Consider the following 23,231-nt stretch of genomic DNA (forward strand, 5'->3'; position numbering starts at 1 on the left):
CTGCAAAGTCCTTTGGCATTCATCTAAGGGCGCTTTGGCGGAGTGGTTATCGCGTGGCACTAGAATTTCGCATTCTAGAGTACTTCTACTCAACAACAAAATATGCCATTCCCTCTGGGAGCATAGGTTCAAATCCTGTAGGCGTCGTTTCCTTTTTGCATACTTTTTGCCGCTCATACGGTAGCGCATGCTCGTTCATATGTGCTGCAGCAGAAGCAGCTTTGCATCGAGAGTGAGTATATGGCCAGTAATCAAGAGATTTGGATGGGTATATTGGTGGTACAAAGGCGGTGTAGCGATAGCGCTGACACCAGAAAAACAAATAGGCTGCAAACGTGTGGGGTCCAGTGAGTCGGCGCTATGGCAGCTGGCTGGACTGCCCACCTGATGGCGCACCCGTGGTGTTGAGCGCATCAAGCTGCGCCAGATGATCGGCGAGCTCGTCCAAGGGCGTCCTTTCCACCTGCTCCTCCGTCTGGTGCGGCTTCGCTGCCTGGTCTCTCGCCTCTGTCGCAACTGGTGCACTTTCCCTAGCCGCTCCTCCACTCGCCTTCGGCAGTAGCACGTCGCCCGACCATCCAGGGGCCATCTTCATGAGCATCTCCTTGTGCTTGTTCTCCTTCTCCCTTTCCCGATTCTCCAAATACTGCTGGTGTTTCGCAAGCAGCTGGTCGATGGTGGACGAAGACGGCGTGTTGGGATCCAACACGTAGGACTCGAGGCTGAAAGGGTAGACAAAGTAGGCAGAGATATCTGCTGGTAGCGGATGTAGGTCTTGTGGAAGCCTGACGGGTTTAGGAAGCGAGATGGAGGGGGACTTGATGAGCGGCACGCGCGAGGCGAGCGAGTAGAGCTGCGTTTTGGATGTTGAGCCGGAGACCGAGGCGAAGATCGGCTGTGAGGACCCGCCCGGTGCTATCGGTGAGGTTGCCGACATTGTACTGGTGAGCGATGATGCCACTTATAGATGGAGAGATGGTGGGAGTTGAGGATGGTGACGAGCTGCACGGACCCTGAGCACGAATTCCTCCACCAAGCTGAGTGACCCTGACTACCGTTGCTGCCTGCTGTGTTGCTATTTTCGTGGTCGCCTTAGAAAGCCTCGAGACTGATCTGCAACCGTAATTTCTAGAAGCTCGAGAAAGCGGGGCAGCGGATTCCAAACGAGAAGCGATCCCGAGCTGTTCCAAGCGAAAATCACACTTGATCTGGGAAAGGGAATCGATACTCCTATCGTAACCAACACCATCGCACGAACCGTCACGACGGCCCCGCATACACCAGGCAGCAGAAAGTGCACCGGAATCATCACGTACTTCCCACGAGCTATCCGACAGGCTGACGCATCTTTGTTCGGATAGCCACCGAATCGCAAAGCCAGAGGGTATCCGCTGCGAACACGACGGGGATTGCCGAGTATCATTCGTCCCAGCATCGTAACGGTCGCACGTTTCATTCCAGGGTACATTTTCCGCCAACTCAGCACGAGCTTGTTCTTGTCACGGTCATGATTGCGGGATCAGTCGCGGGACCATCACGAGCCGCTCTGCTTCCAGAGTCACCACCAAGGCGGCCTTGCCCTCTTGAAACTATCTCCTTACCGCACTCAGACGACGAGACGTCTCCAACATTCAGCATGGCAGCAACAGAAAGCTCAGCACAGTCGAGATCGCAAAGGCTTTTGCGGCAGCCTCGTTCTAGCTCAAGACGCTCCGCTCGCTCTGCGATATCGCTCCTTCTGCTAGCCATGCTGGCCACTCTCTTCCTCATTCCTTCAGCACAAGCATCCGAAGGCGACCGATCGCCCGAGTACCAGATGTGCGTAGCCTCATCCGTCGCTGATGTTTGCAGAGACGGTGTCGACGATGGCACCATGTTCGCGCATCGTCTGCCCTTCATGCTCCGTTTCACGCGCTGGAGCTGCGAAGACGACTGCAAGTACCACTGCACCCACCGCATCACCAACGAAGCCGCCGACCGTGTGCGCAAAATCCAACACGATGCACGTCTTGAGGTCGAGCGACTTGCCGCAGACCAACCTATCTCCGCCTCGGCCAAGTCCGAACGCGTCAAGGGCATCATCGAGACCCAGATGGCGGCGCTGCGACCCGTGCAGAAGCAGATGGTGCAATTCCACGGAAAGTGGGTCTTCATCCGCTTCCTCGGTGCCCAGGAGCCGCTCTCGGTGCTGTTCAGCTTGATGAACATGAAGGTGCACTGGAATGCGCTCTTCATGATGCGCAAGCAGCTGCCAGACGCCTTCCCGCTCAAGCTCGTCTACATCGTCCACACGCTCATCAGCATGAACGCGTGGCTGTGGTCCGCCGTCTTCCACACGAGGGACAAGAACTGGACCGAGAAATTCGACTACTTCAGCGCAGGGTCGGTCATCATGTCGGGCTTCTTCTTTACTGCTTGCCGGCTCTTCAGGATCGCACCGGGCAGCAGCAGCTTTGTGCTCTTGCGGCGAGCGTGCATGGGAGCGTTGGCGCTGCACTTTCTCTATCTCAGCATTGGGCGCTTCGACTACGCGTACAACATGGCGGCGAACGTGGTTGTTGGGCTGATTCACACGGTGCTCTGGCTGGTCTACTCGCTTCGACCCACAACATTCCCGTCGAACCCACTGGTCGATCGCACCGCCTACTCGCGCGCCGCCATGCGGTCATCCAAACCGAACCTTTCCGCTCTGTCCACCCCGACCCCGCTCAGCAATGGTGCGCAAACCCCACCCGTGCCCGTCTCGACCAACATCGGCCCGCCCAGCTCGCACGCCCACCAGCGCCGTCGCCTGCAACTTATCCTCGGCCTCATGTCCGCCTCAGTCCTGCTGGAGCTGCTCGACTTCCCGCCCATTCTCCGCATTCTCGACGCGCACGCTCTCTGGCACCTCGCCACGGTGCCCATCACCAAGATGTGGTACGACTGGCTAGTCAATGACGCCCAGGAATGCGTCAGCACGGGGTGGTGGCTCTCGGACCGTTCCGGTGCCGTGCAGGGGGGTCAGCTAACATCGACGCTGGAGCAGTTGAGCGAGAAGTTGAGGGGCAGAGCAGCGAGTCTAGCGCAAAACATCGAGTTGAATGCGCTCACGAGCAAGTTGAATGAGTTGGCGAACAAGGCTGGATTCAGTGGGAGAGTGGGAAACGGGAATGCAGGGGCGAATGGAGGTGTGGGACTAGGGGTCAACGGGACCAGCGCGATAGAGCTGGAGATGGAACAGCAGGCGACCAACAGGAGCGGCAAGGCGGCGAGCACGGGAATTGGTTTAGGGGCGACAGCGGCCGCGCCGCGCGATGCGGCGGGCAGTAGCAGCAGCGGCAAGGCGAAAGATTGGTAGTATGTCGCTTCAGCAGAGGAATAGCAGGTCTGTATCCTTGCACTATACGTACCTCTCACCACATTCGTCGACCTGTGGAAGCCATCGTTGACACGCCTCCATGAGTCCTCCTTCCGTCTGTGATGCTCGTAAACGAGCTCGGAAATCGGACCCTGAGATTTCTTCTCATAGAAAATTTCGCCTTGACCTTCTCGTTCTTCTCCACCAACCTTTCACCACTTCTGGCCTCTTGATCCTGCTTCTCTCTCCGGGCCGAGTACGAGACCATCGAGCAAGATGGCATCAGACACGAACGCAGCAGCCTCAACCTCCGCTGCGGCGACGACCAGCACAGAAGGCGGTGCACGCAAGCGCATCCGAAAGAACCGTTCTCAGAAGAGAAAGTCCCGCAAATCCAACCCGACCGCCGACGATGATTCCGACGACGACGATGCCGTTTCAGCACCAGCCCCGCTGCCCTCGACAAGCATCTCCAGCGCCGCACCACCAGCGCCTGTCCTAGCTATCAAGCCGGTTGCCAAGCCCTCCGCACCAGCACCCAAACCCACCCCGCCCTCAGGACTAGCCAAAGTAAACCCGCACAAGCCGTCCTTCATCACCCGCCCCACCGCCGCGCCAGGCCGCACGTTCACCGTCTCGGTCGCCATCCCCGGCTCGATCGTGCTCAACGCCCAGTCGCCGGAGCTGCAGAGTCGGCTGGCCGCACACATCGCCCGCGCATGTGCGATCTTCAACGTCGACGAGATCGTCGTGTTCGACGAGGGCGAGGTGCGTACTGAGGGCGGGAGCGATTTGTACCAGCACAAGCACAATCAGCAGAATCGGGGTACGAAGCGGCGCTTCCCGCAGCAGGAACAGCAGGTTGAGGAAGGGGACGAGGCGGCGGCGAACGGACAACAAGAGGCCGGGGCAGAAGGAGGAAAGGGTTTTGATCCACACACGTTCCTAGCTAGGGTACTGCAGTATCTGGAAACACCGCAGTATTTGAGGAAGGCACTGTTCCCAATGCATCGCGACCTGAGGTTAGCCGGTCTGATGCCGCCACTGGACTGCCCGCATCATCTGCGGTTCGAGGACGAGAGCGCCTATCGCGAAGGCGTCACGGTCGACCAACCGCACTGGGCCCAAGGGCGAGGTGGGTCCAACAGCGTCTATGTCAACATCGGTCTTCGCGACCCTATCGAAGCGCTTCTGCCTGCGGGGGCGAGGGTGGAAACAGGTACAAGGGTGACGGTCAAGATGCCCCGTGATCGGTATGGACAGGGCGAGATCGTCAGCCCGCGCGAACCGGTCGAACAGCTCGGATGGTACTGGGGCTACACGGTGCGGTTGGCATCGTCGTTGTCGACAGTGCTTACCGGCTGCCCGTGGGAGTCGTACGACCTGGTCATCGGGACGTCGGAGCGCGGACACTCGTTAGCGGATCTTGCGCTCGCGTCTACTTCACAGACGCCCGTGGCGCTGCCGTCGGGCGAGACGGTGCAGCCGTTGCAGCAAGGGTTCGAGCATGCACTGATTGTCTTTGGTGGCCTGAGTGGTCTGGAGGTCGCCGTGGAGCAGGACGAGGGGATCAAGTTGGATAGGCACACCGCCAACGAGTTGTTTGATGCTTGGGTCAATGTCGTTGATGGACAGGGTAGCAGGACGATCAGGACGGAGGAAGCCATCATGGTCGCGTTGAGTAGGGTCAGACCGCTGCTGCAGGAGGTGGCGGCGAAAGAGTAGGTCGCAATGCAGCCATGAAGAGCAGACAACGGCGATCCTGTTTGTGGACTGAGCCTGCGTGAGAGTGCGTCGGTTGATCATTGCGTGGATCGAATACAAAGGTGGCGAGAGGGTGTGAGATCAAGCATCGTCGGCGTCCTGGTCATCGTGATCTCTGAACCTCGGATTCTGTCTCAGCGCAGAAGAAGAGAGTTCGTGTTAGTATCTGCCTCTGTTTTTGGGACGCTGGACTCTGCAACGGACTGACACTTACCTTTTCGCTCTTGCCATACAGCTCCTCGTCCTCATCATCATCGTAACTCCTCTCCCTCTTCGTCGCCCTTGGCTTGTCCTCCCATCCCTCCTTCGCCTCCCGCTCCCCGCCATGTCCTCGCGCATCACCCTCCATCTCCTCATACACAAACTCTCCGCCCATGGGCACCATTCCACCTCCACCCGCATCCATCCCCGCCGTGCCCTCCTGGTACAGCTGCTCCCTCTCGGTTCTCCTCGCCTGTTCGGCCTCCATCCTCTTCCTTCCCTCCTCCTCTCGCAACCTGTTGTGACCCCACCCGCCTCGGCCTGCATCGTACTCCTGCCGATACTCATCTCTCACCTGTCCACCGCTTCGACCTCTCCCATATTGCCTGCCTTCCTTGTACCCCGGGTCGAGATCACACCGGATGACGCGCTCATCCACCTTTGTGCCGCTCACATAGCGCATGCAGTCCACCGCTTCGGCGTGCGTGTAGAACTCGACAAACGCGAACCCGCACGGCGTCTTGGTGTTGCGATCGAGTCCCATGATGATACGCTTAATCCCACCACCAGACGAGACGGAGGCCACCCGCCCGAAGACCTCGTAGATCTGTTCCTCCGTTGTGTAGAACGATAGGTTGCCGAGGTAGAGCGTGCAGGTTTGACGAAGGGCTTGTTGCTGTTCGTGTTTGGACGAGTGCGAGCGCGAATCGCGGTAGGAGGAGGGCGCATCGAGCGGTTCGAGGATGTGCGACATCGTGACTGAACTCAACCGTGAGTGATGAGGGGTCGATGAACGCTGTGTTTGTGAACCGTGTCGATGTCGTGAATGGTCGAGAAGAGGTGAAGGGAGCGAAAAACGCTCGCTCTTCTTGGCCCATCCATCGTGCAAGCCAAACTGCCCGACTTCCGAAAGTCCAAAAAAAAGTTCCTAGCAAAAACCCTCCACACCCTCCCCCCTCCTCATCTTGACCTTCCAACCCTACCCCTTGGATCCGCAGCCACCATGTCGGAAGCCAGCAGCAGCAGAAGCAGCATCCCGGATCCTCTCGCACCACCACTCGAAGCGCTTTACTGGACGCAGTACAGCGTGTGGTACCCCATCTTTCGGCGTCATGCACCCAAATCTACCGTCATCGATATCGCGCAGGTGCAACCGGAGCTGTTGGGCTGGTTGGAGAGCGAGACCTTTGTGCTGCCCGAAGGAAGTGGGCCGTCCACACTGCCGGACTCAAATCGTGCGTCTTCCTCATCGTCACTTTCATCGGACGAAGCAGAGGATGATCGGGATGCCGCTAAGGGGGAAGGGGACAGCGACGAGGAAGAGGAGCAGCCTGCGGTACGACTCGACGCTATGGACTCGACAATACGCAGCATCATCGCAAAGTACGATGGCGGACCCATCTTTCCGAAGCTCAACTGGAGTGCGCCTCTCGATGCCGCATTCATGCTCGCAGGCAACACGCTGCAGTGTTTGCACCCGGAAGACGTCTACCTCCTGCTCAAGAGCAGTGAGTTTGTCGGAAGGGATCTCGAACAAATCTCCCACACCAACACCACCACCTCCCCGATAACGGACCCCACCATCTCTTCGGCAGCCATAGAGGAAGCGAGTAGAAGAATCTCTCCGCAGCTGGTGCTAAAAAAGTGGTTCGCGCTCAACAAGTCGCACGAGTTCCGCTGTTTCGTCCGCTCCCACCAGCTGATAGCGATAACTCAACGAGATGTAACGTTCTTCGACCACCTCCAGTCCCCCCTGCTGCAGAGCGAGATCAAGGCGGCGATCTGCGACTTTTACGAGGACGTGCTGGTCATCGCTCAGAAGGAGGGCAAGTGGGGATTGGGCGATTATATATTCGATGTGTATCTGACGAAGGATTTGAGTAGGGTGTGGTTGGTCGATGTGAACGCGTGGTTGCCGCGGACCGATCCGTTGTTGTTCGGATGGGAGGAGTTGGAGGAGCTGCATTTGAATGAGAAGGCCGGTCGAGCGAAGAGCGAGGATAGAAGCGGGGTGGAGGAGGTGGAGGAAGGAGTGGTGAGATTGAGCATCAACGGCAAAGGAGGGAGCAACAGCGGAAAGGTGGAAGACGAAGAAGAGGTGCAAAGGGGCGAAGCAGACATCCAACTGCGCATCCTCTCGGATCGGCGACTGCAGAGCGCAGGCGGAACCGGCGCAACGTATAGCTCCAACATGGTGCCCAAGGACCTCGTCGATTTTGCAAAGACCAGCGGATCCGCCGCTGGGAATGGGCGTGGTATGTCGGTGGACCAGATCGTCAGCCAATGGAACGCCGAGGTGGATTCAGAAGACAACTGATGAGAGGGTGACCGATGTATTTGTAGCGAGGTGTTGTACAACAGAGAATGCGGTTCCCGAGCAAATGGGGCAGGCTAGTCGTGCATCCCATCATCGTCCTTTTCAGCCTTCTTCTTCCTCCCTTGAGCCTTCTTCCCCTTTGCAGGCTTCTTCTTGCCGCTCGGCTCGTCGACGACGGTAGATTCGTCCGCCTGCTGATCATCATCATCATCCGCGCCACCGAATCGCAGCTCCTCATCATCCCCCTCCTCTTCATCCGCGTCATCCCCATGGGCAGCCCACCACTCCTGCACCTTGATCGCCATCAACCGGTCCACATCCGGAACCGGCTGATTCGCCAACCCGTCCCACCCCATCTTCCTCGCCACCGCCAACCGCGCCCTGTTTCTCCTCCCCAACAATCCTCTATACCCCTCCACCAACCCACCTATATGATCCAAACTCTTCATCAGCACCACCGCCTCGCTCCTCGGTCCCGCTCGCCCATCGATCTTCTCCCCATCAATCTCTATCCCTCCTGCATCATCGGATTTCTTCGTCGCATTCTTCTTGCCCTTCTTGCCCTCGTCGTCGGAATCGTTTTTGCCCGCCTCCCTCTCCAGCGCCTCACGAAGGCTAGGAACAATGTCGCACAGCAGCTCGTAACCTTTTCGAATATTAGCACGTCGTTTTTGCTCCGAGGCGATGTGGTTGGCTTTCTTTTCCTCGGTGGTGAGCAGCGCAGGTGGTTTCTTCTCCCGTTCCGCTTCTTCCGCGTCGCGTTTGAGATCTTCTTCGGTAGGCTCGGGTTTGATCTCCCGCCCAGTGGACGGGTCGATGAGGCCGTTGGAGATGTGTTCTGCCCGCAACATCTCGAGGTGCGGCTGGGTGCGTTCGAGACGAGGTGGAGCGAAATAGGGATGGAGCGAGGGCGGAAGGTGATGAGGAGCGGAATCGAGGTCGAGATCGAGGTGCGCGAGGTCTCCTAGTGCGCGGATGACTGCTCCTGACGGGCCTGGGTGGAGGGACGTGCTGTGCGTAGGGGCGGTTTTAGGAATGCCTGTAGAGGTGCGTTTGGTGCCCGCCCCGGGCGATGCCGCTGATCGAGCAGGTTTGCTCGCGCTGTCCGTAGGCGTTTTCGACAACCTCCTCCCTTTCGGCGTGGCATTCCCACCATCAGTAGCGACCAGGCTCGAAACATTACCTAACCCCGCATCGCCGTTCAACATCGCCAGCGCCTGCGCTGAGAATCCGGATGGCAGGTCTTGCCCCATCCCCGGTTGAGATGGTGGCGCCTGTTGGAGCGAGCCAAAGTTGTGGCTGCTCGGAAAGTGCGCTCCGAGCATGCCCAGGCTCGGCTGCTGTTGCGGCACCTCCATTCCTGGATAGAACGGCCTCCCTTGCTGCTGCTCCATCTGATGCTGCTGTTGCTGCTGTTGTTGGAGCAACACATGCTGTGGGGTGCCAAAGAACAGATTATCGTACGGACTCGCTCGACCAATCATCGATGTGCTACCGCGACGAATGTCCTGCACACCACCGGCGTATGGTGGCGCACCGCCAAACTGCTGCTGCTGCTGGCCCCCGCGATTTGCTTGCGCCTCGAGGAACGACAGCTGCTCCATCTGCCACGCCTTGTTCTTTCCATACCCCGCGGCCACCGCTGCCGGCGACAACGGCAAAGAGGCTCCCGAGAAAGAAGCGTGTCGGCCCGGTCCATAGTACCCGCCGTCTTGAAGATGGCTGAAGTAGGACGGGCTGCTACCTGACGCCGCCGGTGGTGTCGCCCCCGTTGGACGATGCCCGTAGAGGTTGAAGCTGTTGAGACGTTGGGCAGTGCTGAACGCATCCGCCGAGTTGCCTGGCGAGGAGGTGCTGTATGGCTGCTGCTGTCCAGACAAGCTCCTTGTCCTCAGATCGAGATTGGACGCAGGGATCGCTGGAGCGGCAGGACCAGTGGACGAGGACGCGAGGTGATCGTGCGTAGATGCAATGTTGGGCGGAAGGAGGGACGGCACTTTGAAGCCGGGCGCGCCGATGGTGAATGGATCGAAGGATTCAGCCGAGGAGAGCGAGTCGGTGATGAACTTGGACTCTTCCGAGCTGAACAGCGAGGTGGACTCGGGGGCTGCGGAGGCGTTGGCTGAGGTCGAGGGATCTGAGAAGCCAGTGTTGCTGGTGTAGCCATGCGCAGCGGTGGGAGTGAGCGATGCAGAGGAGCCTGAATCGGACGAGGCCGAGGCTGTGGGTGGATGCGGTATCGCGAACGACATGGCGGGTATGCTGTGGTGATGTGGTGGTGGTGCTAGGGAGCGACGAGCTGAGCGTCTAGGCACGCAGCTCGCTTGAGGCGTCGGATTGACTACCTAGCAGCGACGTTGACCGGAGGTGAAGAGCCTTTATCGCTCCAGACATGGACCATGCGTACTTCAAGTGAAGCCTTGAGCAAGTATGCAAGAGCTGTTCGTAATGGTCTTCTGTGGTCAGAGTGCTAAGTCGGATGATCCGGTTGACGGTCCCTTTCAGCCACTTCGACTTGCCGCTGTTAACAGCCTACTTCGGCAATCCCTCCGAAACGTGACGAGGCGTGAGAAAGCTGATTGATGCCGAGGGTCGAAGATCAAGCAGAAACGACCGTGCTTGAGGTGATGATGGCGGTTGTTCCGAAACGCAAGAAGGGCTAGCGTGACACCGACTATGAAAGCGTGGAAATGTGGGGTTCGCCTCGGTTCCGTTTGCGAGCGGCGGATCAACCTTGTCCATCCGCTTTTCACACGCAGCTCTCTTTTTGGCTCAGTTCCTGCTGCCACGCTGCATTTCGAAAAATTTGGCCCGGACAACGGCGAAAACTGAGAATTCAAGATCTTGCCAACATCACCCGACCGGACTCGCTCATGAGGCCTCACTGCGCCACAGACATGGTATCGAGAGACGTCGAAAGACATTGCAGCAATCATATCACTGAGGCTCATGCATCTAGCGGAACGAGGTTGTGACAGTCTAAGCACGTCCCGCCTCGTCCTCATCAGTCGTGGTCGTCGGGCTGCCTACCAATCCCACGTCAGCCTCTCGCATCCTAGCCGCTAGTCGTTCCTCTTGACTTCGATGCTGACTGCTGGATCTCGGCCTTGCCCCGAACGAAGGAGCGACAGCAGCTGATTCGGCTGCCGGCTCCTCTGGCTGCTGATGTGAGCGTCCGCCATCGACTGCAAGGGAGATCTTTGGCAGAGCACGCAGCCTCCCACTTTGTGTAGGTTCTTGTCCGACCGGCGTGAGAGACGGTGATGCCCCGAGTGATGACGTCCGTGACATGGTCAGGCCCTGTGGCGTTACTGACTGCCTCGGCTGCTGGCCCGTCGCCGCCGCCAGAGCAGCCGCAGCTACCGGTGCAGACCGCACGCTCGGGATTCTACCCAACGACGTGCCCGTCGACGTCGCCTGCGTCGGTGTCTGCTGCTGCTGGCTCGCAATCGACGAAGGCAGATAGCTCCAGCCGTAGATATCAGCCACAAATTTGGCAATGTCAGGCTGCGGCTGTCGCGTCTCCGACTTGCGAATGAACGGGTGGCTGATCATCTTGTGTGGTCCAGGACGCTTCGTCGGCTCCTTCTCCAGACAGCGCTCGATGAAATCACGCAAAGCTCGAGACCACTTGACGCCTGCCTTTTCGTCGTCCTGCAGCTCGGGTACCTTCATGGTGACCACGTACGAGAGCAGATCGATGGGTCCCAGTGGAGGCTCGCCCTCGGCTGGGAAAGGAAAGCGATTGCTTGCCACTTCCAAGATGGTCAAACCCAGCGACCAGACATCGGACGTGATGGTATAGGCTAGACCTCGAATGCGCTCGGGTGCCATGTAGTAGCTTGTCCCTGTGAAGGTGCCAGCGACCGAATTGATCAGCTCGCCGGACACGCCGAAGTCGCACAGCTTGATCTGACCCTCGCGCGTCACGACGATGTTGCTGGGCTTGATGTCGCGGTGAATGATCTTGCGTTCGTGCAAGTAGCTCAGGCCTTTCAGCACACACTCGGCTACTTTGCCTAGCACCTTTTCGCCCGTCCGACCGTTGCGGCTCTTGACCTTCTTGTAGATGGCATCCAGCGAGCCTGCTTCTGCGTACTCCATGCAGATCGCAATCGATGTATCTTGGTCTTCAAGGAAAGCGCCATAGTAGCGCACGATGTAGTCCGAGTGACAGGAGCGGTTGAAGGCGAGCTCGCGAAGGATCTGTCGGTGAATGGCCGGGTTGGGCGAAGTGGACATGGTCTTTTTCGCCATGATCAGTCCTGTAGGGCGATGTCGAACTTTGTGCACCTCGCCACTTGCACCTTCACCGAGCCGAGAGAGGATCTCGAAGTTGCCTGCCAGGACGAGTTCATCATCGTGCCCTCCTGACGTGCTGGCTCGATTCGATGCTGTCGAAGCACTTGAATCTGCCCTGGCGCGATTGTAAGATGCTTGTGATGAAGCTTCGACGCCGCCTGCCTCTGAGCTGCCCGTATTGGAAGAGCGGCTGTTACCACTGTTGCTGCCGCTCGCCGAGTCATTGGTCATCCAGTATCCGTTCGAGCCCGTGACAGGTATCCTGAGTCCGTTGGCGTCGAGACGCTCGCCCTCGGAATCGGTCATGGACATGCCGCCGATGGCGCGCCGCAGGTCGTCTGTAATGGCGCTCTGCATCTGCGCATTCGTGAGATGCGGCACAGTGTCCGGATAGATGGTGTTGGCGCTCGCGTTGAGCACGCCAGGATGACCGTCATCGTAGCCTTCATCTTGGTATCCGTGGCCGCCCAAGGAGAGGGAGGACGAGGAGGCCTGCGGGATCATCAGTGAAGGCTGCGGCCGTTGTGAATTCTGTGTTTGCAGTTGAAGATGAGGCCTGCCCTCTGTAGTCGCGGCAGCAGGAGTGTCGAACAAAGTATCATCGCGTTGAAACGAGCCGCCGGGTGCTGATGAAGAGGAGGTTGGCCTGGCTGGAATGCTGAGCTTGGGCATGCCCGGCTTGCGAGGCTTCTTTGGCGGTATAAGCGAAGCCATGACTGATGCAGTACTTTAGCGATAGGCCATATGGCAGGACGGCACGTATGCTCGAAGAGCAGATCAGTATCTTAGCTAGCTGTGCGGAGCTGGGATGTACACCACCCAATCGTAAGGAGAAGGCAGCACCGGAGCGGCAGACTGACGTGGTCAGTGTCTGCACAAGAATGTTGCAGAGAGTATCCTGGCGTCCAGCTGCGGTGTCGATGTCGAGATGATGATCGAGCCTTGATCTCGACGCTAGCGTGTGCCTTGCACTAGAAGGAAGAGGCCAGCTTCGACGTTCCCGTTGGAAGGACTGAGTCTGTGTGACAGCCGAGTCTTGGATCCGACACGCAGACACGCACAGAGCCACAGGCAGGCTTATTTTTGTGTGATTTTGGCGAGAGGGTCCAAGCTGAGCTGCAGCAGCCCATCATCATCGGCCGTGTCGGAGTGTGTTGCTCTTTCTCTCTCCAACAACTCCACTCCAGCACAGCCGGATGCACCGATTGCAACACGTTCCGACCTATCTCTCTCTTCTTGACCTTCATCACCTCATCCACTATCACCTCGATCACACACCTGGCATCAATCACATCGATCGGATCAGCCGTCGTACAAAGCCAGCGTCCGTCTTTGCTTTCACTCGCCGCAGCTTCACTAGTCATCCACCCGCAGATCACTCAACATGAACATCGTCGAATCTCTCTTTGGCCGCACCAAGTCGCCGGCCGAGCGTTTGCGGCAGCATCAGCGCACGCTTCAAAAAGCGCAACGTGAGCTCGATCGTGAACGCACAAAGCTCGAACAACAAGAAAAGAAGCTTACGCAGGACATCAAGAAGTCTGCGCGTGCTGGTCAGATGCCCGCTTGCAAGGTCATGGCCAAAGACCTCGTGCGCACACGTCGACACATCCACAAATTCTACCAGATGAAGACGCAGCTTCAGGCTGTATCGTTGCGGATTCAGACGTTGCGGAGCAACCAGCAAATGGCCGAGGCGATGAAGGGCGCAACACGGGCGATGGGCACCATGAACAGGAGCATGAACCTGCCCCAGATTCAAAAGATCATGCGGGATTTCGAGAGGGAGAGCGCAACCATGGATATGAAGGACGAGATGATGGGCGAAGCTGTGGATGAGGCGATGGACGACGAGGACGAAGGAGTGGGAGAGGAGGAGGAGTCGGACAACATCTTGAAGGAGGTGCTCGATGAGATTGGGGTCTCGGTGGGTCAGCAGTTGGGAGAGGCTCCTACAGCTGCACTGTCGGCACCGCAGGCAGCACCACAGCAGCGTGTCGCGATTGGAGAGGGTGCAGGAGGAGGCTTCGGCGGTGGAGGAGGCAAGGATGAGGATGCTCTTCAGGCTCGTCTCGACAATTTGCGAAGGGATTGATGGCGTTGCCCTGCCTGCAGCTATCCCCTCACGCCCACACACTAGATTCAGCTTCACTCTGTTCCAATCGCAACGGTCTCATACATTCAACGTCTTCAGCTGTGTATTACACTGGCTGTAAGCCCGCTCGAGGAGGAGGTCACCTGTCTGATGCCTCTAAAGGTGGTGAGCCATCCGAATTTGATGCTCGATGAGGAGCTCGGTCGTGACAACCGGAAAATCGACACGAGCCTTGGACATTTCAGGGTGCAAGACGCACTTGCCAGCCTTTGCATCAAACGCCGTTTCACCTCACACCTCACATCATCCTCCGTCACATACCACCAACTCAGCACCGTCCGACCGGCATTCCCTCATACGCGCTCGCCAGTGCGCGCATAGCTGCCCGACGCGGACACGCAGCGCAAGACCGACGGGCAGAACTCTGGCCCTGTACCTGGTCACAGCCGCGACAGAGAGCGCAGCAGGCCACACGAGCCTCGTCAGTGTACCCTCCTCACACAGCAGCGTGCATGCATGGTCGCGATCGAAGCGGTGGAACTTCGCCGAATCCAAGGCGACCATCCCCTGCACTCATCTCGCTCCACGCCCCGTAGTCTGACGCCTGCCTCCATACCCTCCAACGAGATGGTCGCACCCTCAACCACACCGCGGGCAGGCCCGAACCATCCTTCCGTCTCGCCCTCCGCCAAACGCACCTCGCTCCGCCTCAACATCGCATTCTTCCTCTTCGGTCTACTCAATAACTCGCTCTACGTAGTCATCCTTACCGCTGCGCTCGAGCTGCTTCCCCAGGGCGTGCCGACGGGCCTCGTCAGCTTCGCCAACATCTTCCCTGCGCTCATCGCCAAAGCGGTCTGGCCATACCTCCTCAAAGGAGAGGTGCGCTATACGAAGCGAGTATGGAGCTGCGCAGCGTTGAGCTTTGTCGGCATGCTCCTGGTGTCCTTCTTTCCGGCGTTGACGATGCGCTTGTTCGGCATCAGCCTGGCGAGCTTCTCGTCGGGATTGGGCGAGCTGACGTTTTTGCAGCTGAGCACGCGGTATGCGCCCAAGCGGAGCGGAGGGAGAAGGAGCGGACTGAGCGAGGTGGAGCTGGCCGGGGCCGGATTGGAGACCAACTTTGCGGGCGATGCAGTGGGGTGGTTTGCGAGCGGGACTGGAGCAGCGGGGCTTGTGGGAGCGGGAGCGTGGTGGGTCGTGAGGCCACTGGGCGTCCAAACGGGGATGGCGATACTGAGCGTGCTGCCGGGATTCATGGTGCTTGCATACACCGTGGTGCTCCCCTCCGTCGAGCAGCTACTGGAAGGCGGCGGGAAGGGGGGCGAGTACGTACCCGTTTCAACAGACGATGATAGAACGTCCCAAGACGACCTCGATGCCGACGCGGACGACTCTACGCCTCTCGTCCATCCCTCTACGCCAGATCCCGCCACAATCCGCCTCAGCTTCGCCGAAAAGATGTCTCTCTTACGCCCAATGCTCCTCCCTTACATCCTGCCGCTCGTCACGGTCTACTTTGCCGAATACACCATCAACCAAGGCGTCGCACCAACGCTCATATACCCACTCCCTACACCATCCAACCACCCTTTGCTCGCGCACATCATCCGCAAGCTGACCGACTACTATCCGCTGTATCAGCTGGTCTATCAGACATTCGTGTTCCTCTCGCGGTCGTCGATATCGATCTTCCACCTACCGGCTATCCCACGGTCGCTCCTGTGGCTACCTGCGATCCTTCAAACCTCCCTACTAGCGATTCTCACCACCGAGAGTCTGTACGCATGGTTTCGCACGAGCATAGTCAGCCCCTTGGTCATCGTTCTGATCTGCATCGAGGGTCTCGCCGGCGGTGCAGCCTACGTCTCTGTATTTTACAGCATCGGCGTCGATGCTCATCCCCATCCCCCGTCGGGGGCAGAGGACGAGGACGAGACGTATAGACTAGCCAAAAAGGCACAGGAGCACGAGTTTCGCATTGGCTGCGTAGGCTTCGGCGACAGTCTGGGCATCCTAGCCGCAAGCATCATCAGTATGCCCCTGCAGGTGTCGCTCTGCAACGCACAGGTGCGTTCTGGCAGAGAACTGTGTAAGCAGGCGTAGCTTTGACTCTCATCAATGGTAACATAGACATCGAATTGCGGGGTCGAGAAGGTGTGTGTGGCAAGATCGTCGGAAGAGACAGTCGGTAACAGCCATTTGTTGAGGATCGAGGCACTGTATATATGTGCATGCAAATGGTGGCATGACGCGCTGTGGACCCATAGCTCAGCGGTAGAGCGTCGGCTTCCAGTCGCTCTATGTTCAGGAAAATTCCGAAGGTCATCCGTTCAAATCGGGTTGGGTTCATACTTTTTGCATTTCTTTTCCCTTCGTCGTTCTTGCTCTTCGTCCACCTCCCTCTGTCTAAGCCACGATCTCGGTCACTCTGCAACGCCGGGCTGTGGTTATACAATGCTTAAGTTTGATAATGCTCTGAAAGCGCGTGGTGCGGCTTCGATTTTCATACAAGTGGGAAGGCGTCTAAACAAATTGACTCTTGCGCATGAGGTTGCGACGCACGCGACGCTTCTCCGAGCCGAGCTGGATGATGCTTGCGCTGCCGTTGGCAGCGGCGTGCTTGCCCTTGTGACGAGACGAGACGTTGCCGGAGTGAGGCCATTCAAGATAAGGCACTTTGTTGCGAGGCATGCCTGCGAGAAGCTGCTGCCCTGCGGTCACCTCGTCACCGTTGCTGGCTGCGCCGTTGGAGGAGGAGGTGGCGTCGTGGATCGCAGGTGGCACGTCGAGCCTGCTCTCCCGCGCCTCTTGGATGGTTTCGTAGTCGAGCGAGGCCCAGACAGGCAAGTCGAGTGCGCCTTTGACGAGCCCGATGCTGGCGCCGGTGGACGACTGAAGTTCCTGCAGGTACGCCGGATCCAGTGGAGTCAGAAGATGGATCTGACCAGAAGCGGGATCGATCGAGCGGACGATACCGAGACCAATACAGCGCTTCGTGAGCGGACGACCCGACTCGGAGAGATGAGCAGCTCGCTCGAAAGCTTGTCTCCACACGTCAGTGGTCCCGCCTTGCTCTCCACTTTCCAGATCTTCTTCCAGATCCTGTCGCGCATTGCTGCTGTCCGTGACGACAATGGCGACGATCGACGAGTCGAGAGCCATGAGCTTGTGGCTGTCTGGCACCGACGATCCAAACGTCAGAACTCGGATACCTGCCTTGAGTCCCTGCTCAACATCGATGACCAGGGGAGGACGGTGCACTAGCGGCTCGCGGAAGTCCCAAGCACCTTGAACCCCGAAGCCATTTGTAGGACCAGCAGGGGCTAGCTGCGTTGCGTACAGGTAGCTCATTATGTTGAGCAATCGAGACTCGGCGGCGGCCAGCTTCGATCCGACTTCGGTGATGTAGCGAGGGGGATCAGAGCCTCCGTCACCTGGTCCATTCTTGTCGTCGGCCGCCCTTGAAGCGCCGTTCTGCGATTCGCGATGCTTGAAGCTGCCGTTGCTGTCTCGCTGCGGCCCGAATGCACCCTGCACGTACTCCAACTGCGACACGCTCTCCAGAGTGATGATCTCTGGCCCGGAGCCGAGGATGGCGCCTTCTGCATCGAGCCAAGGCTGCCCACGAGTTGGTGGAGGAACGGCATCGGACGCGCCTCGAGGAATGACGTCAAAGATGTGGGTGGGTCGCAGCACAGGCTCGAGGCGTGCAGCCAGATCGGCGCCCAGACCCTTGACCCAGCCTTGCGTGTTGACAATGAGTGGAACTCGGTGCGGATCGTTGCTCGCGTGAGACTGTCCTGGCTGGACATGCTCGCGGAAATACTCGACCAAGTCGTGCACAGCAGCGACGTAGCTTTCCGGGTCATCTCGAGGAGAGACGTCGCCAATGAAGTGTGCGCGAAGTGGCACACGTGGCTGGCACCAGCCAGGGCCAACATTGATGCAGCTGTGAGGGACGTTGGACCCGACCATGCGCGGCACCGCCTCTAACCCATTTGATTCGGGTCCATTCTCGGTGGCATGGTCGGCGCCATCGCTTTCCTTCTCTTCCGCGGCCTCGCCTTGAACATTGTCGTCGAGACTGAAGACATGCAGCGCCACGATACCTGGTGGTCCGAAGTCGCTCTGACCCACATCGAGCTCGAGATAGGCTACTTTCCCTCCCACGACCGTGCCCATGGACAGCAATCGCTCGAGGGCCATCCGGCTGAAAGTACTCTTTCCAACCTTCTTATTGCCGCGAATGAGGGCAACGACGGACTCCTCCTGCGGATGCTGTGCTGCTGACAGTGCCGATGCTGACAGGCTGTGCAGGGCGAGCTGCCATTTGTGAGGGATGTATGTGGCGGTGAGACCGGCAGTGGAGAAGGCGCCGTTACCTGCGAGGCTCTTCTGCCTCTGTACGAGCTCGTCGACTGGCGGTGCGAGCAACACCTTGATCGTGGCGAGCTGATGAACGTCATTGTTGAGCACGAGGCTAGGCGATGCGGAAAAGGGCGTGGCGAGACCTCCGATGGGACAGGCTCCACCGAGTGCTGTGATAGGGGAAGAGAGAGGCGTCACTTTGACGATGCTGTCGAATACGCTGTCGAAAATGCTATCCACGCCAGAGTCGCTGTCGACACTAGCAGTACTCTGCGAGACACCAAGAGCTGCACTCTGCCCAGTGTACTGCGCTGCCGAGATCGATTTGAGGATCGGAAGCGGGTTGCTGATGGGAGCGAACACGTCAGCAGCTTTGATTCCTGTCGCGTTGGAGGACAAGACTGCACCGCCCATCTGAACACAGCCGTGCAGAACCTCTACATGACCAATGCCAAGAAAGACGAGGGTCTCGCCGTGTCGCAGGCCGAAATAGAGCGCTTCTTTCCCCCGTTTGCGCTTATTCTCGACAACGTGGATGTTCTTCCCTTCTCCCTCGAGCACAGGGGAGAACTTAGAGTAGGGCACGGCATCCAAAAGTGCTTCGCGAGTGAGCGCGGGAGTGGTTGCCGCGATCTCGTCCAAGCTTGCGTGCTGCTCTTGGTCAACTTGCTCCTCCTCTTCATCTTCGTCAAAGTCGAGAACAATCTTCCGCGCGTTCTTCTCGGGTCTTTTGCCGTTTTGCGTCGGGGAACGGTGACTCCTATCGAAGGCAATTGCCCTGCGCTTTGGTGTGCTGGGGGCACTAGCTCTGTCTTCGGCGGCGTCTTCACCTTCAGAAGAGTTCTCCGAGTCCGGATTCTCGATTCCTGCGGCCTCGTCCTGATCTCCATCTTCGACGCTGACTGCTGCGTCCGACCCGTCGTCATCATCGTCTCCAAAAGCGAGGAAGCCCGTGGCTTCGTCCTCGATAGGCATAGCTGACGGACCGACGTGCGTCTTGCCTTGCTGTTTTGCCACCTTGGCGAAGTAGCGCTTGGCATCCCTGACGCGAATCGAGTCCTCACTGAGGACCTTTTTCTTTGATTCCGTGCTGGTTGCATGTGAGTCCTTGGCTTTAGCTTTGCTCTTCACCGAAGTTGCGGAAGCAGCTTGCTTGGCGGACGTCTTGCTTGCTGACGCCTTCTTTGGTGGCGTTTTGACTGCAGGCGCTTCCTCGGCTGCCTTGGGCTTCGCTGGTGTGCGCTTTGACCTTGAGGACGATCCGGCTTGGGCTGCAGCACTTGAGCGCGACTTGAGCGGAGTGCGAGTCTCCGGCACTTGCTTGGCACGCTTCGCCGCTGTCGGCTGTTCTGCCTCTGATGCTTCGTCTCCTCGCAGACCGAACTCCGCCAAGATCGCTCGAACGTCTCGGTCCAAGTCCGAGTCGTCATCGCTATCGTCCATGTATGCACTCTGCTGGGCTTCGTCTCTGTTGCTGATACCTGATGTGCTCTTTGTTTTGCCGATGCGGACCGCGCTCTGAGGTGTCTTACTCGGCTTTCCCGCTCTTGACGTCGCAGGGCGGGGTGTGCTTGGACCAGCGCTGGCCACCGTTGAGTTCCTGCGTGGTCTAGATGCAGCGATGGACGCTGGATCTGGCACGGTCGCTCCAGAGGATCGGCGTGATCTCTTCAAAGAGGTGGAGGCCTGTTCGGCAGACGAACGAATGCTGGCCTGGAACGAGGCGTCTTGCGATGATGTTGGCAACGGAATCTCGACGGAGACTTCTTGCACTTCGTCTTCTGACGGAGGTGGCTCGTGACGTGAGCTCGAACGACGCGACGAACGAGACGTTGATGCCCCGCTGGGGATCTCTGCATAGGTTGCCTCCGCTTGCGCTTGCTCGCGAGCCTTGCGAGCTGCCAATGCGCTCATTGGAGCGTCAGGGGGAGAGGCTAAGGCGGCGGATGCCCTCTTCTTCCTAGGCGCCATGCTGATCACGCCTCGAGCTGGAGACGGTTTGCGATCTGTTCGATCTGAAGTCAATCTGCTTGTGTATGCTTGGGATGATACGGTAGAGAGGGAAGAAGGTCCGCAGACAAGGTTTGCTCTGACAATGAAAGCTTTTGCTTTGGCGGAGAAGGATGTTGGCCTGTGCCGCCGTTTCTTCTGACTTGAAAAGGCTCAGTTTTGGGTGCGCAAAGGGTCCAATTTGGCTCATTTCTTCTGAAAAAAAGTTTCCTTGCAGAAGAGCTTTGTGGAGCAGAAGAGGAGGGCAAATCACGTGTGGTCTGTGTGTGACTTCTCGTTCCTTTCATCGTCATCACCACCGATCACTCCCGCCCGCTTCTCAGCTCTCACAGCATGCCGCCCAAATCATCCGCAAAGGGAGGCGGAAAGGCCACAGGTGGAGGCGCTTCGTCCAAACCCAAGTCGCAACACAACAGGGAGGAAGATCTGCAGCGAGAGCCATTGCAAGCTGTCGTGCTCGCCGACGCCTTCTCGAAACGATTGCATCCTTTGACCACCGACAAGCCAGCTTGTCTTCTGCCACTATGCAATGTGCCTCTACTCGACTGGACTTTGGAGAACCTCGCGCTTGCCGAAGTGGAGGAGATCTTCATCCTCGCCAGCCGCTTTTCGGATCAGATCAAGAAACATCTCGCATCGTCTTCCGCAAGGTACTCGCTGCCTAAGATCACCGTCATTGCCACTCCCGATGCCCAATCGCTCGGAGATGTAATGCGTGAGCTCGATAGCAAGCAAATCATTCGATCCGACTTCATCCTCATTCACGCCGATTCGGTTGCCAGCATGGATCTCGACAGCATTGTCGATGCACACAAGCGTCGCAGAAAAAGAGACAAGGACGCCATCATGACCATCTGCACCATGCCTGTCGGCAAGCGAAGCAGGACACGCGCTCCAGGCAATCTCTCGCTCTTCTTTGTTGAGCCTCACACCTCGCAGCTCGTCCACTACGCACCCGTGCCCGCAGCACCCAGGCTCAGGACCACCACTTTGCCCCTCGAGGTGTTCGACGAAGACGCGGCTGCCACCACCAACTCCCTCTCTCGTGGAGCTGAAGTCGACATCCGAAATGACCTTGTCGATTGCGGCATCGACATTTGCTCGGCAGATGTGCCACCTCTCTTCTCGGAGAACTTCGACTACCAGACGTTGCGTCACGACTTTGTGCTCGGTATTCTCACCTCTGATCTGCTCGACAGCAAAATCTTCATCCACGTTGCGCCAACGGGTCCGCCTGCATCCTCCGTTCAAGTCGCCAGCTCTTCGTTCCCAGAGACGGTCGGCACATCCACGTACGGCCGTGGGTACGCAGCCCGTGTCAAGTCGCCGGCTGACTACGACGCCATCAGCAGAGATGTCATTGGTCAGTGGACGTACCCACTCGGACCAGCTGGTTACCTTCCCGGCGGTCAACGATACAACCCACGATCTGGTCTTCGCTTCCTCGGCGACAACGTCGTGCTGAGCCGCACGTGCCAGCTCGGCACGCATACCCTCGTAGGCTCGCAGTCCGAGATCGGTGACAAGGCCTCCCTCCAGCAGTCTGTCCTCGGATCCAACGTCAAGGTCGCCAGCCGCACCGCCATCTCTGGCTCGTACATCTGGGACAATGCCGCCATCGGTGCCGACTGTACGATCGAGCGCAGTATCATCGGCAAGAATGTCAGAATTCTCGACGGTGTTAAGATCAACAAGGGCTGCATTGTCGCCGACGGCTGTGTGGTCGGTCCCAATGTCGAGCTTGCTGCTTTTAGCAGGATAGCCAACAAGAAGTACAGAGCCGACGATTTTGACAGCGACAGTGAAGAAGAGGACCAGGACGACTCTTTGCGAGCCAGCGATGCCGCGTCACGGACGGCAGTGGAAGGCAAGGATGCCTTTTCGAAGGAGCTCGGAGCCCAAAGCGTCGGCTTCTTGTGGCCAGCGCTGGGTGACAAGGCAGCCAAGGGCGAAATCGATGACGATTCGGACGCCTCCGACGAGGATGAAGACGAAGTTGACGTGATTGAGCGTTCGCACAATTTGCGGCTCATGCGACTCGGCGCCGATCTGGAAGACATGCAGCTCTCTGACGCTCTTTCCGACGTCTCGTCAGTCGGTGTTGGGCGTGATTCGGACGACTCGGACGATGAAGACGCCTCTGACCTCGCCACAGACGACTCGCTGTCCTCCTCGGACGACGACATGCTCGGCGAGTCGATGATGCTCGATGGCGAGACCAACGTCGAAAAGCAAGCCGCGGTCAAGCGTCTCAACGAGTTCCGCTCGGAAGCCACCGCCTCGCTCGAGCGCGCCTTCGAAGAGAACCACACGGTCGACGATGCCGCGATCGAACTCAAGACGCTCCGCATGGCCTCCAACGTGCCGCTCAAAGAGGTGCGCAAGACCGTCATCGGTTTCATCCTCACCAAGTGCGAACCGGACCAGCCGAAAGAGATGCTCAAGGTGCTCGACAAGTGGTGCCCGCTCATCTCGGTCGTTGCCGTCGACGATCAGATCGAGGCCCTGGCAACGGTGCAGAACTTCTGCGCAAGTCACGCCAAGTACTACAAGATCTTCATCCCGCTGCTCAAGAAGTTCTACAACGATGATGTGATTAGCGAGGAGAACATTGTGGGTTGGTGGAAGAGTCCACTGAGTAGGGTGACAGCGGAGGAGGTGGGTGGCGAGAAGAACTTGGCGCTGAGGAAGGCAGCGGAGGAAGTGATCAGGTACATCTTGGAGAGCCAGGAGAGCTCGGATGAGGACGATGATGAGGACGACGAAGATGAATCGGATTGATGGGTTGTCACAGAAGAATGCAATACTTCAATTGATTGCACAGACGGACT

At 58.2% G+C, this 23,231-nt stretch overlaps 11 protein-coding genes and 2 non-coding genes across 13 annotated transcripts; 8 read left to right on the plus strand and 5 right to left on the minus strand.

Moving 5' to 3' along the window:
* The first annotated feature begins 28 nt into the window (after positions 1-28).
* Positions 29-147, plus strand: PSEUBRA_006447. Its single transcript has 2 exons — positions 29-65; positions 103-147. It is a non-coding gene; the product is annotated as a tRNA-Ser (tRNA).
* Positions 148-358: 211 nt separating this feature from the next.
* PSEUBRA_001802 (uncharacterized protein) lies at positions 359-937 on the minus strand (the record flags this gene model as incomplete). Its single annotated transcript, XM_016435011.1, has 1 exon — positions 359-937. One exon carries the CDS (start codon positions 935-937, stop codon positions 359-361), a length of 579 nt encoding a protein of 192 aa, XP_016293710.1.
* An 810-nt stretch (positions 938-1,747) lies between these two features.
* PSEUBRA_001803 (Per1-like protein) lies at positions 1,748-3,340 on the plus strand (the record flags this gene model as incomplete). Its single annotated transcript, XM_059464685.1, has 1 exon — positions 1,748-3,340. One exon carries the CDS (start codon positions 1,748-1,750, stop codon positions 3,338-3,340), a length of 1,593 nt encoding a protein of 530 aa, XP_059321201.1.
* Positions 3,341-3,616: 276 nt separating this feature from the next.
* Positions 3,617-5,065, plus strand: PSEUBRA_001804 (putative RNA methyltransferase; the record flags this gene model as incomplete). The annotated part of the gene is made up of 1 exon (XM_016434990.2): positions 3,617-5,065. The coding sequence occupies one exon, from the start codon at positions 3,617-3,619 to the stop codon at positions 5,063-5,065; it is 1,449 nt and encodes a 482-aa protein (XP_016293711.2).
* A 120-nt stretch (positions 5,066-5,185) lies between these two features.
* Positions 5,186-6,059, minus strand: PSEUBRA_001805 (RNA recognition motif domain protein; the record flags this gene model as incomplete). Its single annotated transcript, XM_016435015.1, has 2 exons — positions 5,186-5,233; positions 5,319-6,059. 2 exons carry the CDS (start codon positions 6,057-6,059, stop codon positions 5,186-5,188), a joined length of 789 nt encoding a protein of 262 aa, XP_016293712.1.
* A 249-nt stretch (positions 6,060-6,308) lies between these two features.
* PSEUBRA_001806 (uncharacterized protein) lies at positions 6,309-7,622 on the plus strand (the record flags this gene model as incomplete). The annotated part of the gene is made up of 1 exon (XM_016434972.1): positions 6,309-7,622. One exon carries the CDS (start codon positions 6,309-6,311, stop codon positions 7,620-7,622), a length of 1,314 nt encoding a protein of 437 aa, XP_016293713.1.
* A 74-nt stretch (positions 7,623-7,696) lies between these two features.
* PSEUBRA_001807 (Myc-type, basic helix-loop-helix (bHLH) domain protein) lies at positions 7,697-9,874 on the minus strand (the record flags this gene model as incomplete). Its single annotated transcript, XM_016435027.2, has 1 exon — positions 7,697-9,874. One exon carries the CDS (start codon positions 9,872-9,874, stop codon positions 7,697-7,699), a length of 2,178 nt encoding a protein of 725 aa, XP_016293714.2.
* Positions 9,875-10,601: 727 nt separating this feature from the next.
* Positions 10,602-12,638, minus strand: PSEUBRA_001808 (Protein kinase domain protein; the record flags this gene model as incomplete). The annotated part of the gene is made up of 1 exon (XM_059464686.1): positions 10,602-12,638. The coding sequence occupies one exon, from the start codon at positions 12,636-12,638 to the stop codon at positions 10,602-10,604; it is 2,037 nt and encodes a 678-aa protein (XP_059320818.1).
* Positions 12,639-13,308: 670 nt separating this feature from the next.
* On the plus strand, positions 13,309-14,019 carry PSEUBRA_001809 (Snf7; the record flags this gene model as incomplete). The annotated part of the gene is made up of 1 exon (XM_016434988.1): positions 13,309-14,019. The coding sequence occupies one exon, from the start codon at positions 13,309-13,311 to the stop codon at positions 14,017-14,019; it is 711 nt and encodes a 236-aa protein (XP_016293717.1).
* A 627-nt stretch (positions 14,020-14,646) lies between these two features.
* Positions 14,647-16,125, plus strand: PSEUBRA_001810 (Batten's disease protein Cln3; the record flags this gene model as incomplete). The annotated part of the gene is made up of 1 exon (XM_016434978.1): positions 14,647-16,125. The coding sequence occupies one exon, from the start codon at positions 14,647-14,649 to the stop codon at positions 16,123-16,125; it is 1,479 nt and encodes a 492-aa protein (XP_016293718.1).
* Positions 16,126-16,279: 154 nt separating this feature from the next.
* Positions 16,280-16,371, plus strand: PSEUBRA_006448. Its single transcript has 2 exons — positions 16,280-16,315; positions 16,336-16,371. It is a non-coding gene; the product is annotated as a tRNA-Trp (tRNA).
* A 174-nt stretch (positions 16,372-16,545) lies between these two features.
* On the minus strand, positions 16,546-19,833 carry PSEUBRA_001811 (uncharacterized protein; the record flags this gene model as incomplete). The annotated part of the gene is made up of 1 exon (XM_016435016.1): positions 16,546-19,833. The coding sequence occupies one exon, from the start codon at positions 19,831-19,833 to the stop codon at positions 16,546-16,548; it is 3,288 nt and encodes a 1,095-aa protein (XP_016293719.1).
* Positions 19,834-20,733: 900 nt separating this feature from the next.
* On the plus strand, positions 20,734-23,181 carry PSEUBRA_001812 (Bacterial transferase hexapeptide repeat; the record flags this gene model as incomplete). Its single annotated transcript, XM_016434968.1, has 1 exon — positions 20,734-23,181. One exon carries the CDS (start codon positions 20,734-20,736, stop codon positions 23,179-23,181), a length of 2,448 nt encoding a protein of 815 aa, XP_016293720.1.
* Positions 23,182-23,231: the final 50 nt, after the last annotated feature.

Source organism: Kalmanozyma brasiliensis (assembly GCF_000497045.1).
Source record: "Kalmanozyma brasiliensis GHG001 unplaced genomic scaffold PSEUBRA_SCAF15, whole genome shotgun sequence".
Taxonomy (NCBI): Eukaryota; Fungi; Basidiomycota; class Ustilaginomycetes; order Ustilaginales; genus Kalmanozyma; species Kalmanozyma brasiliensis.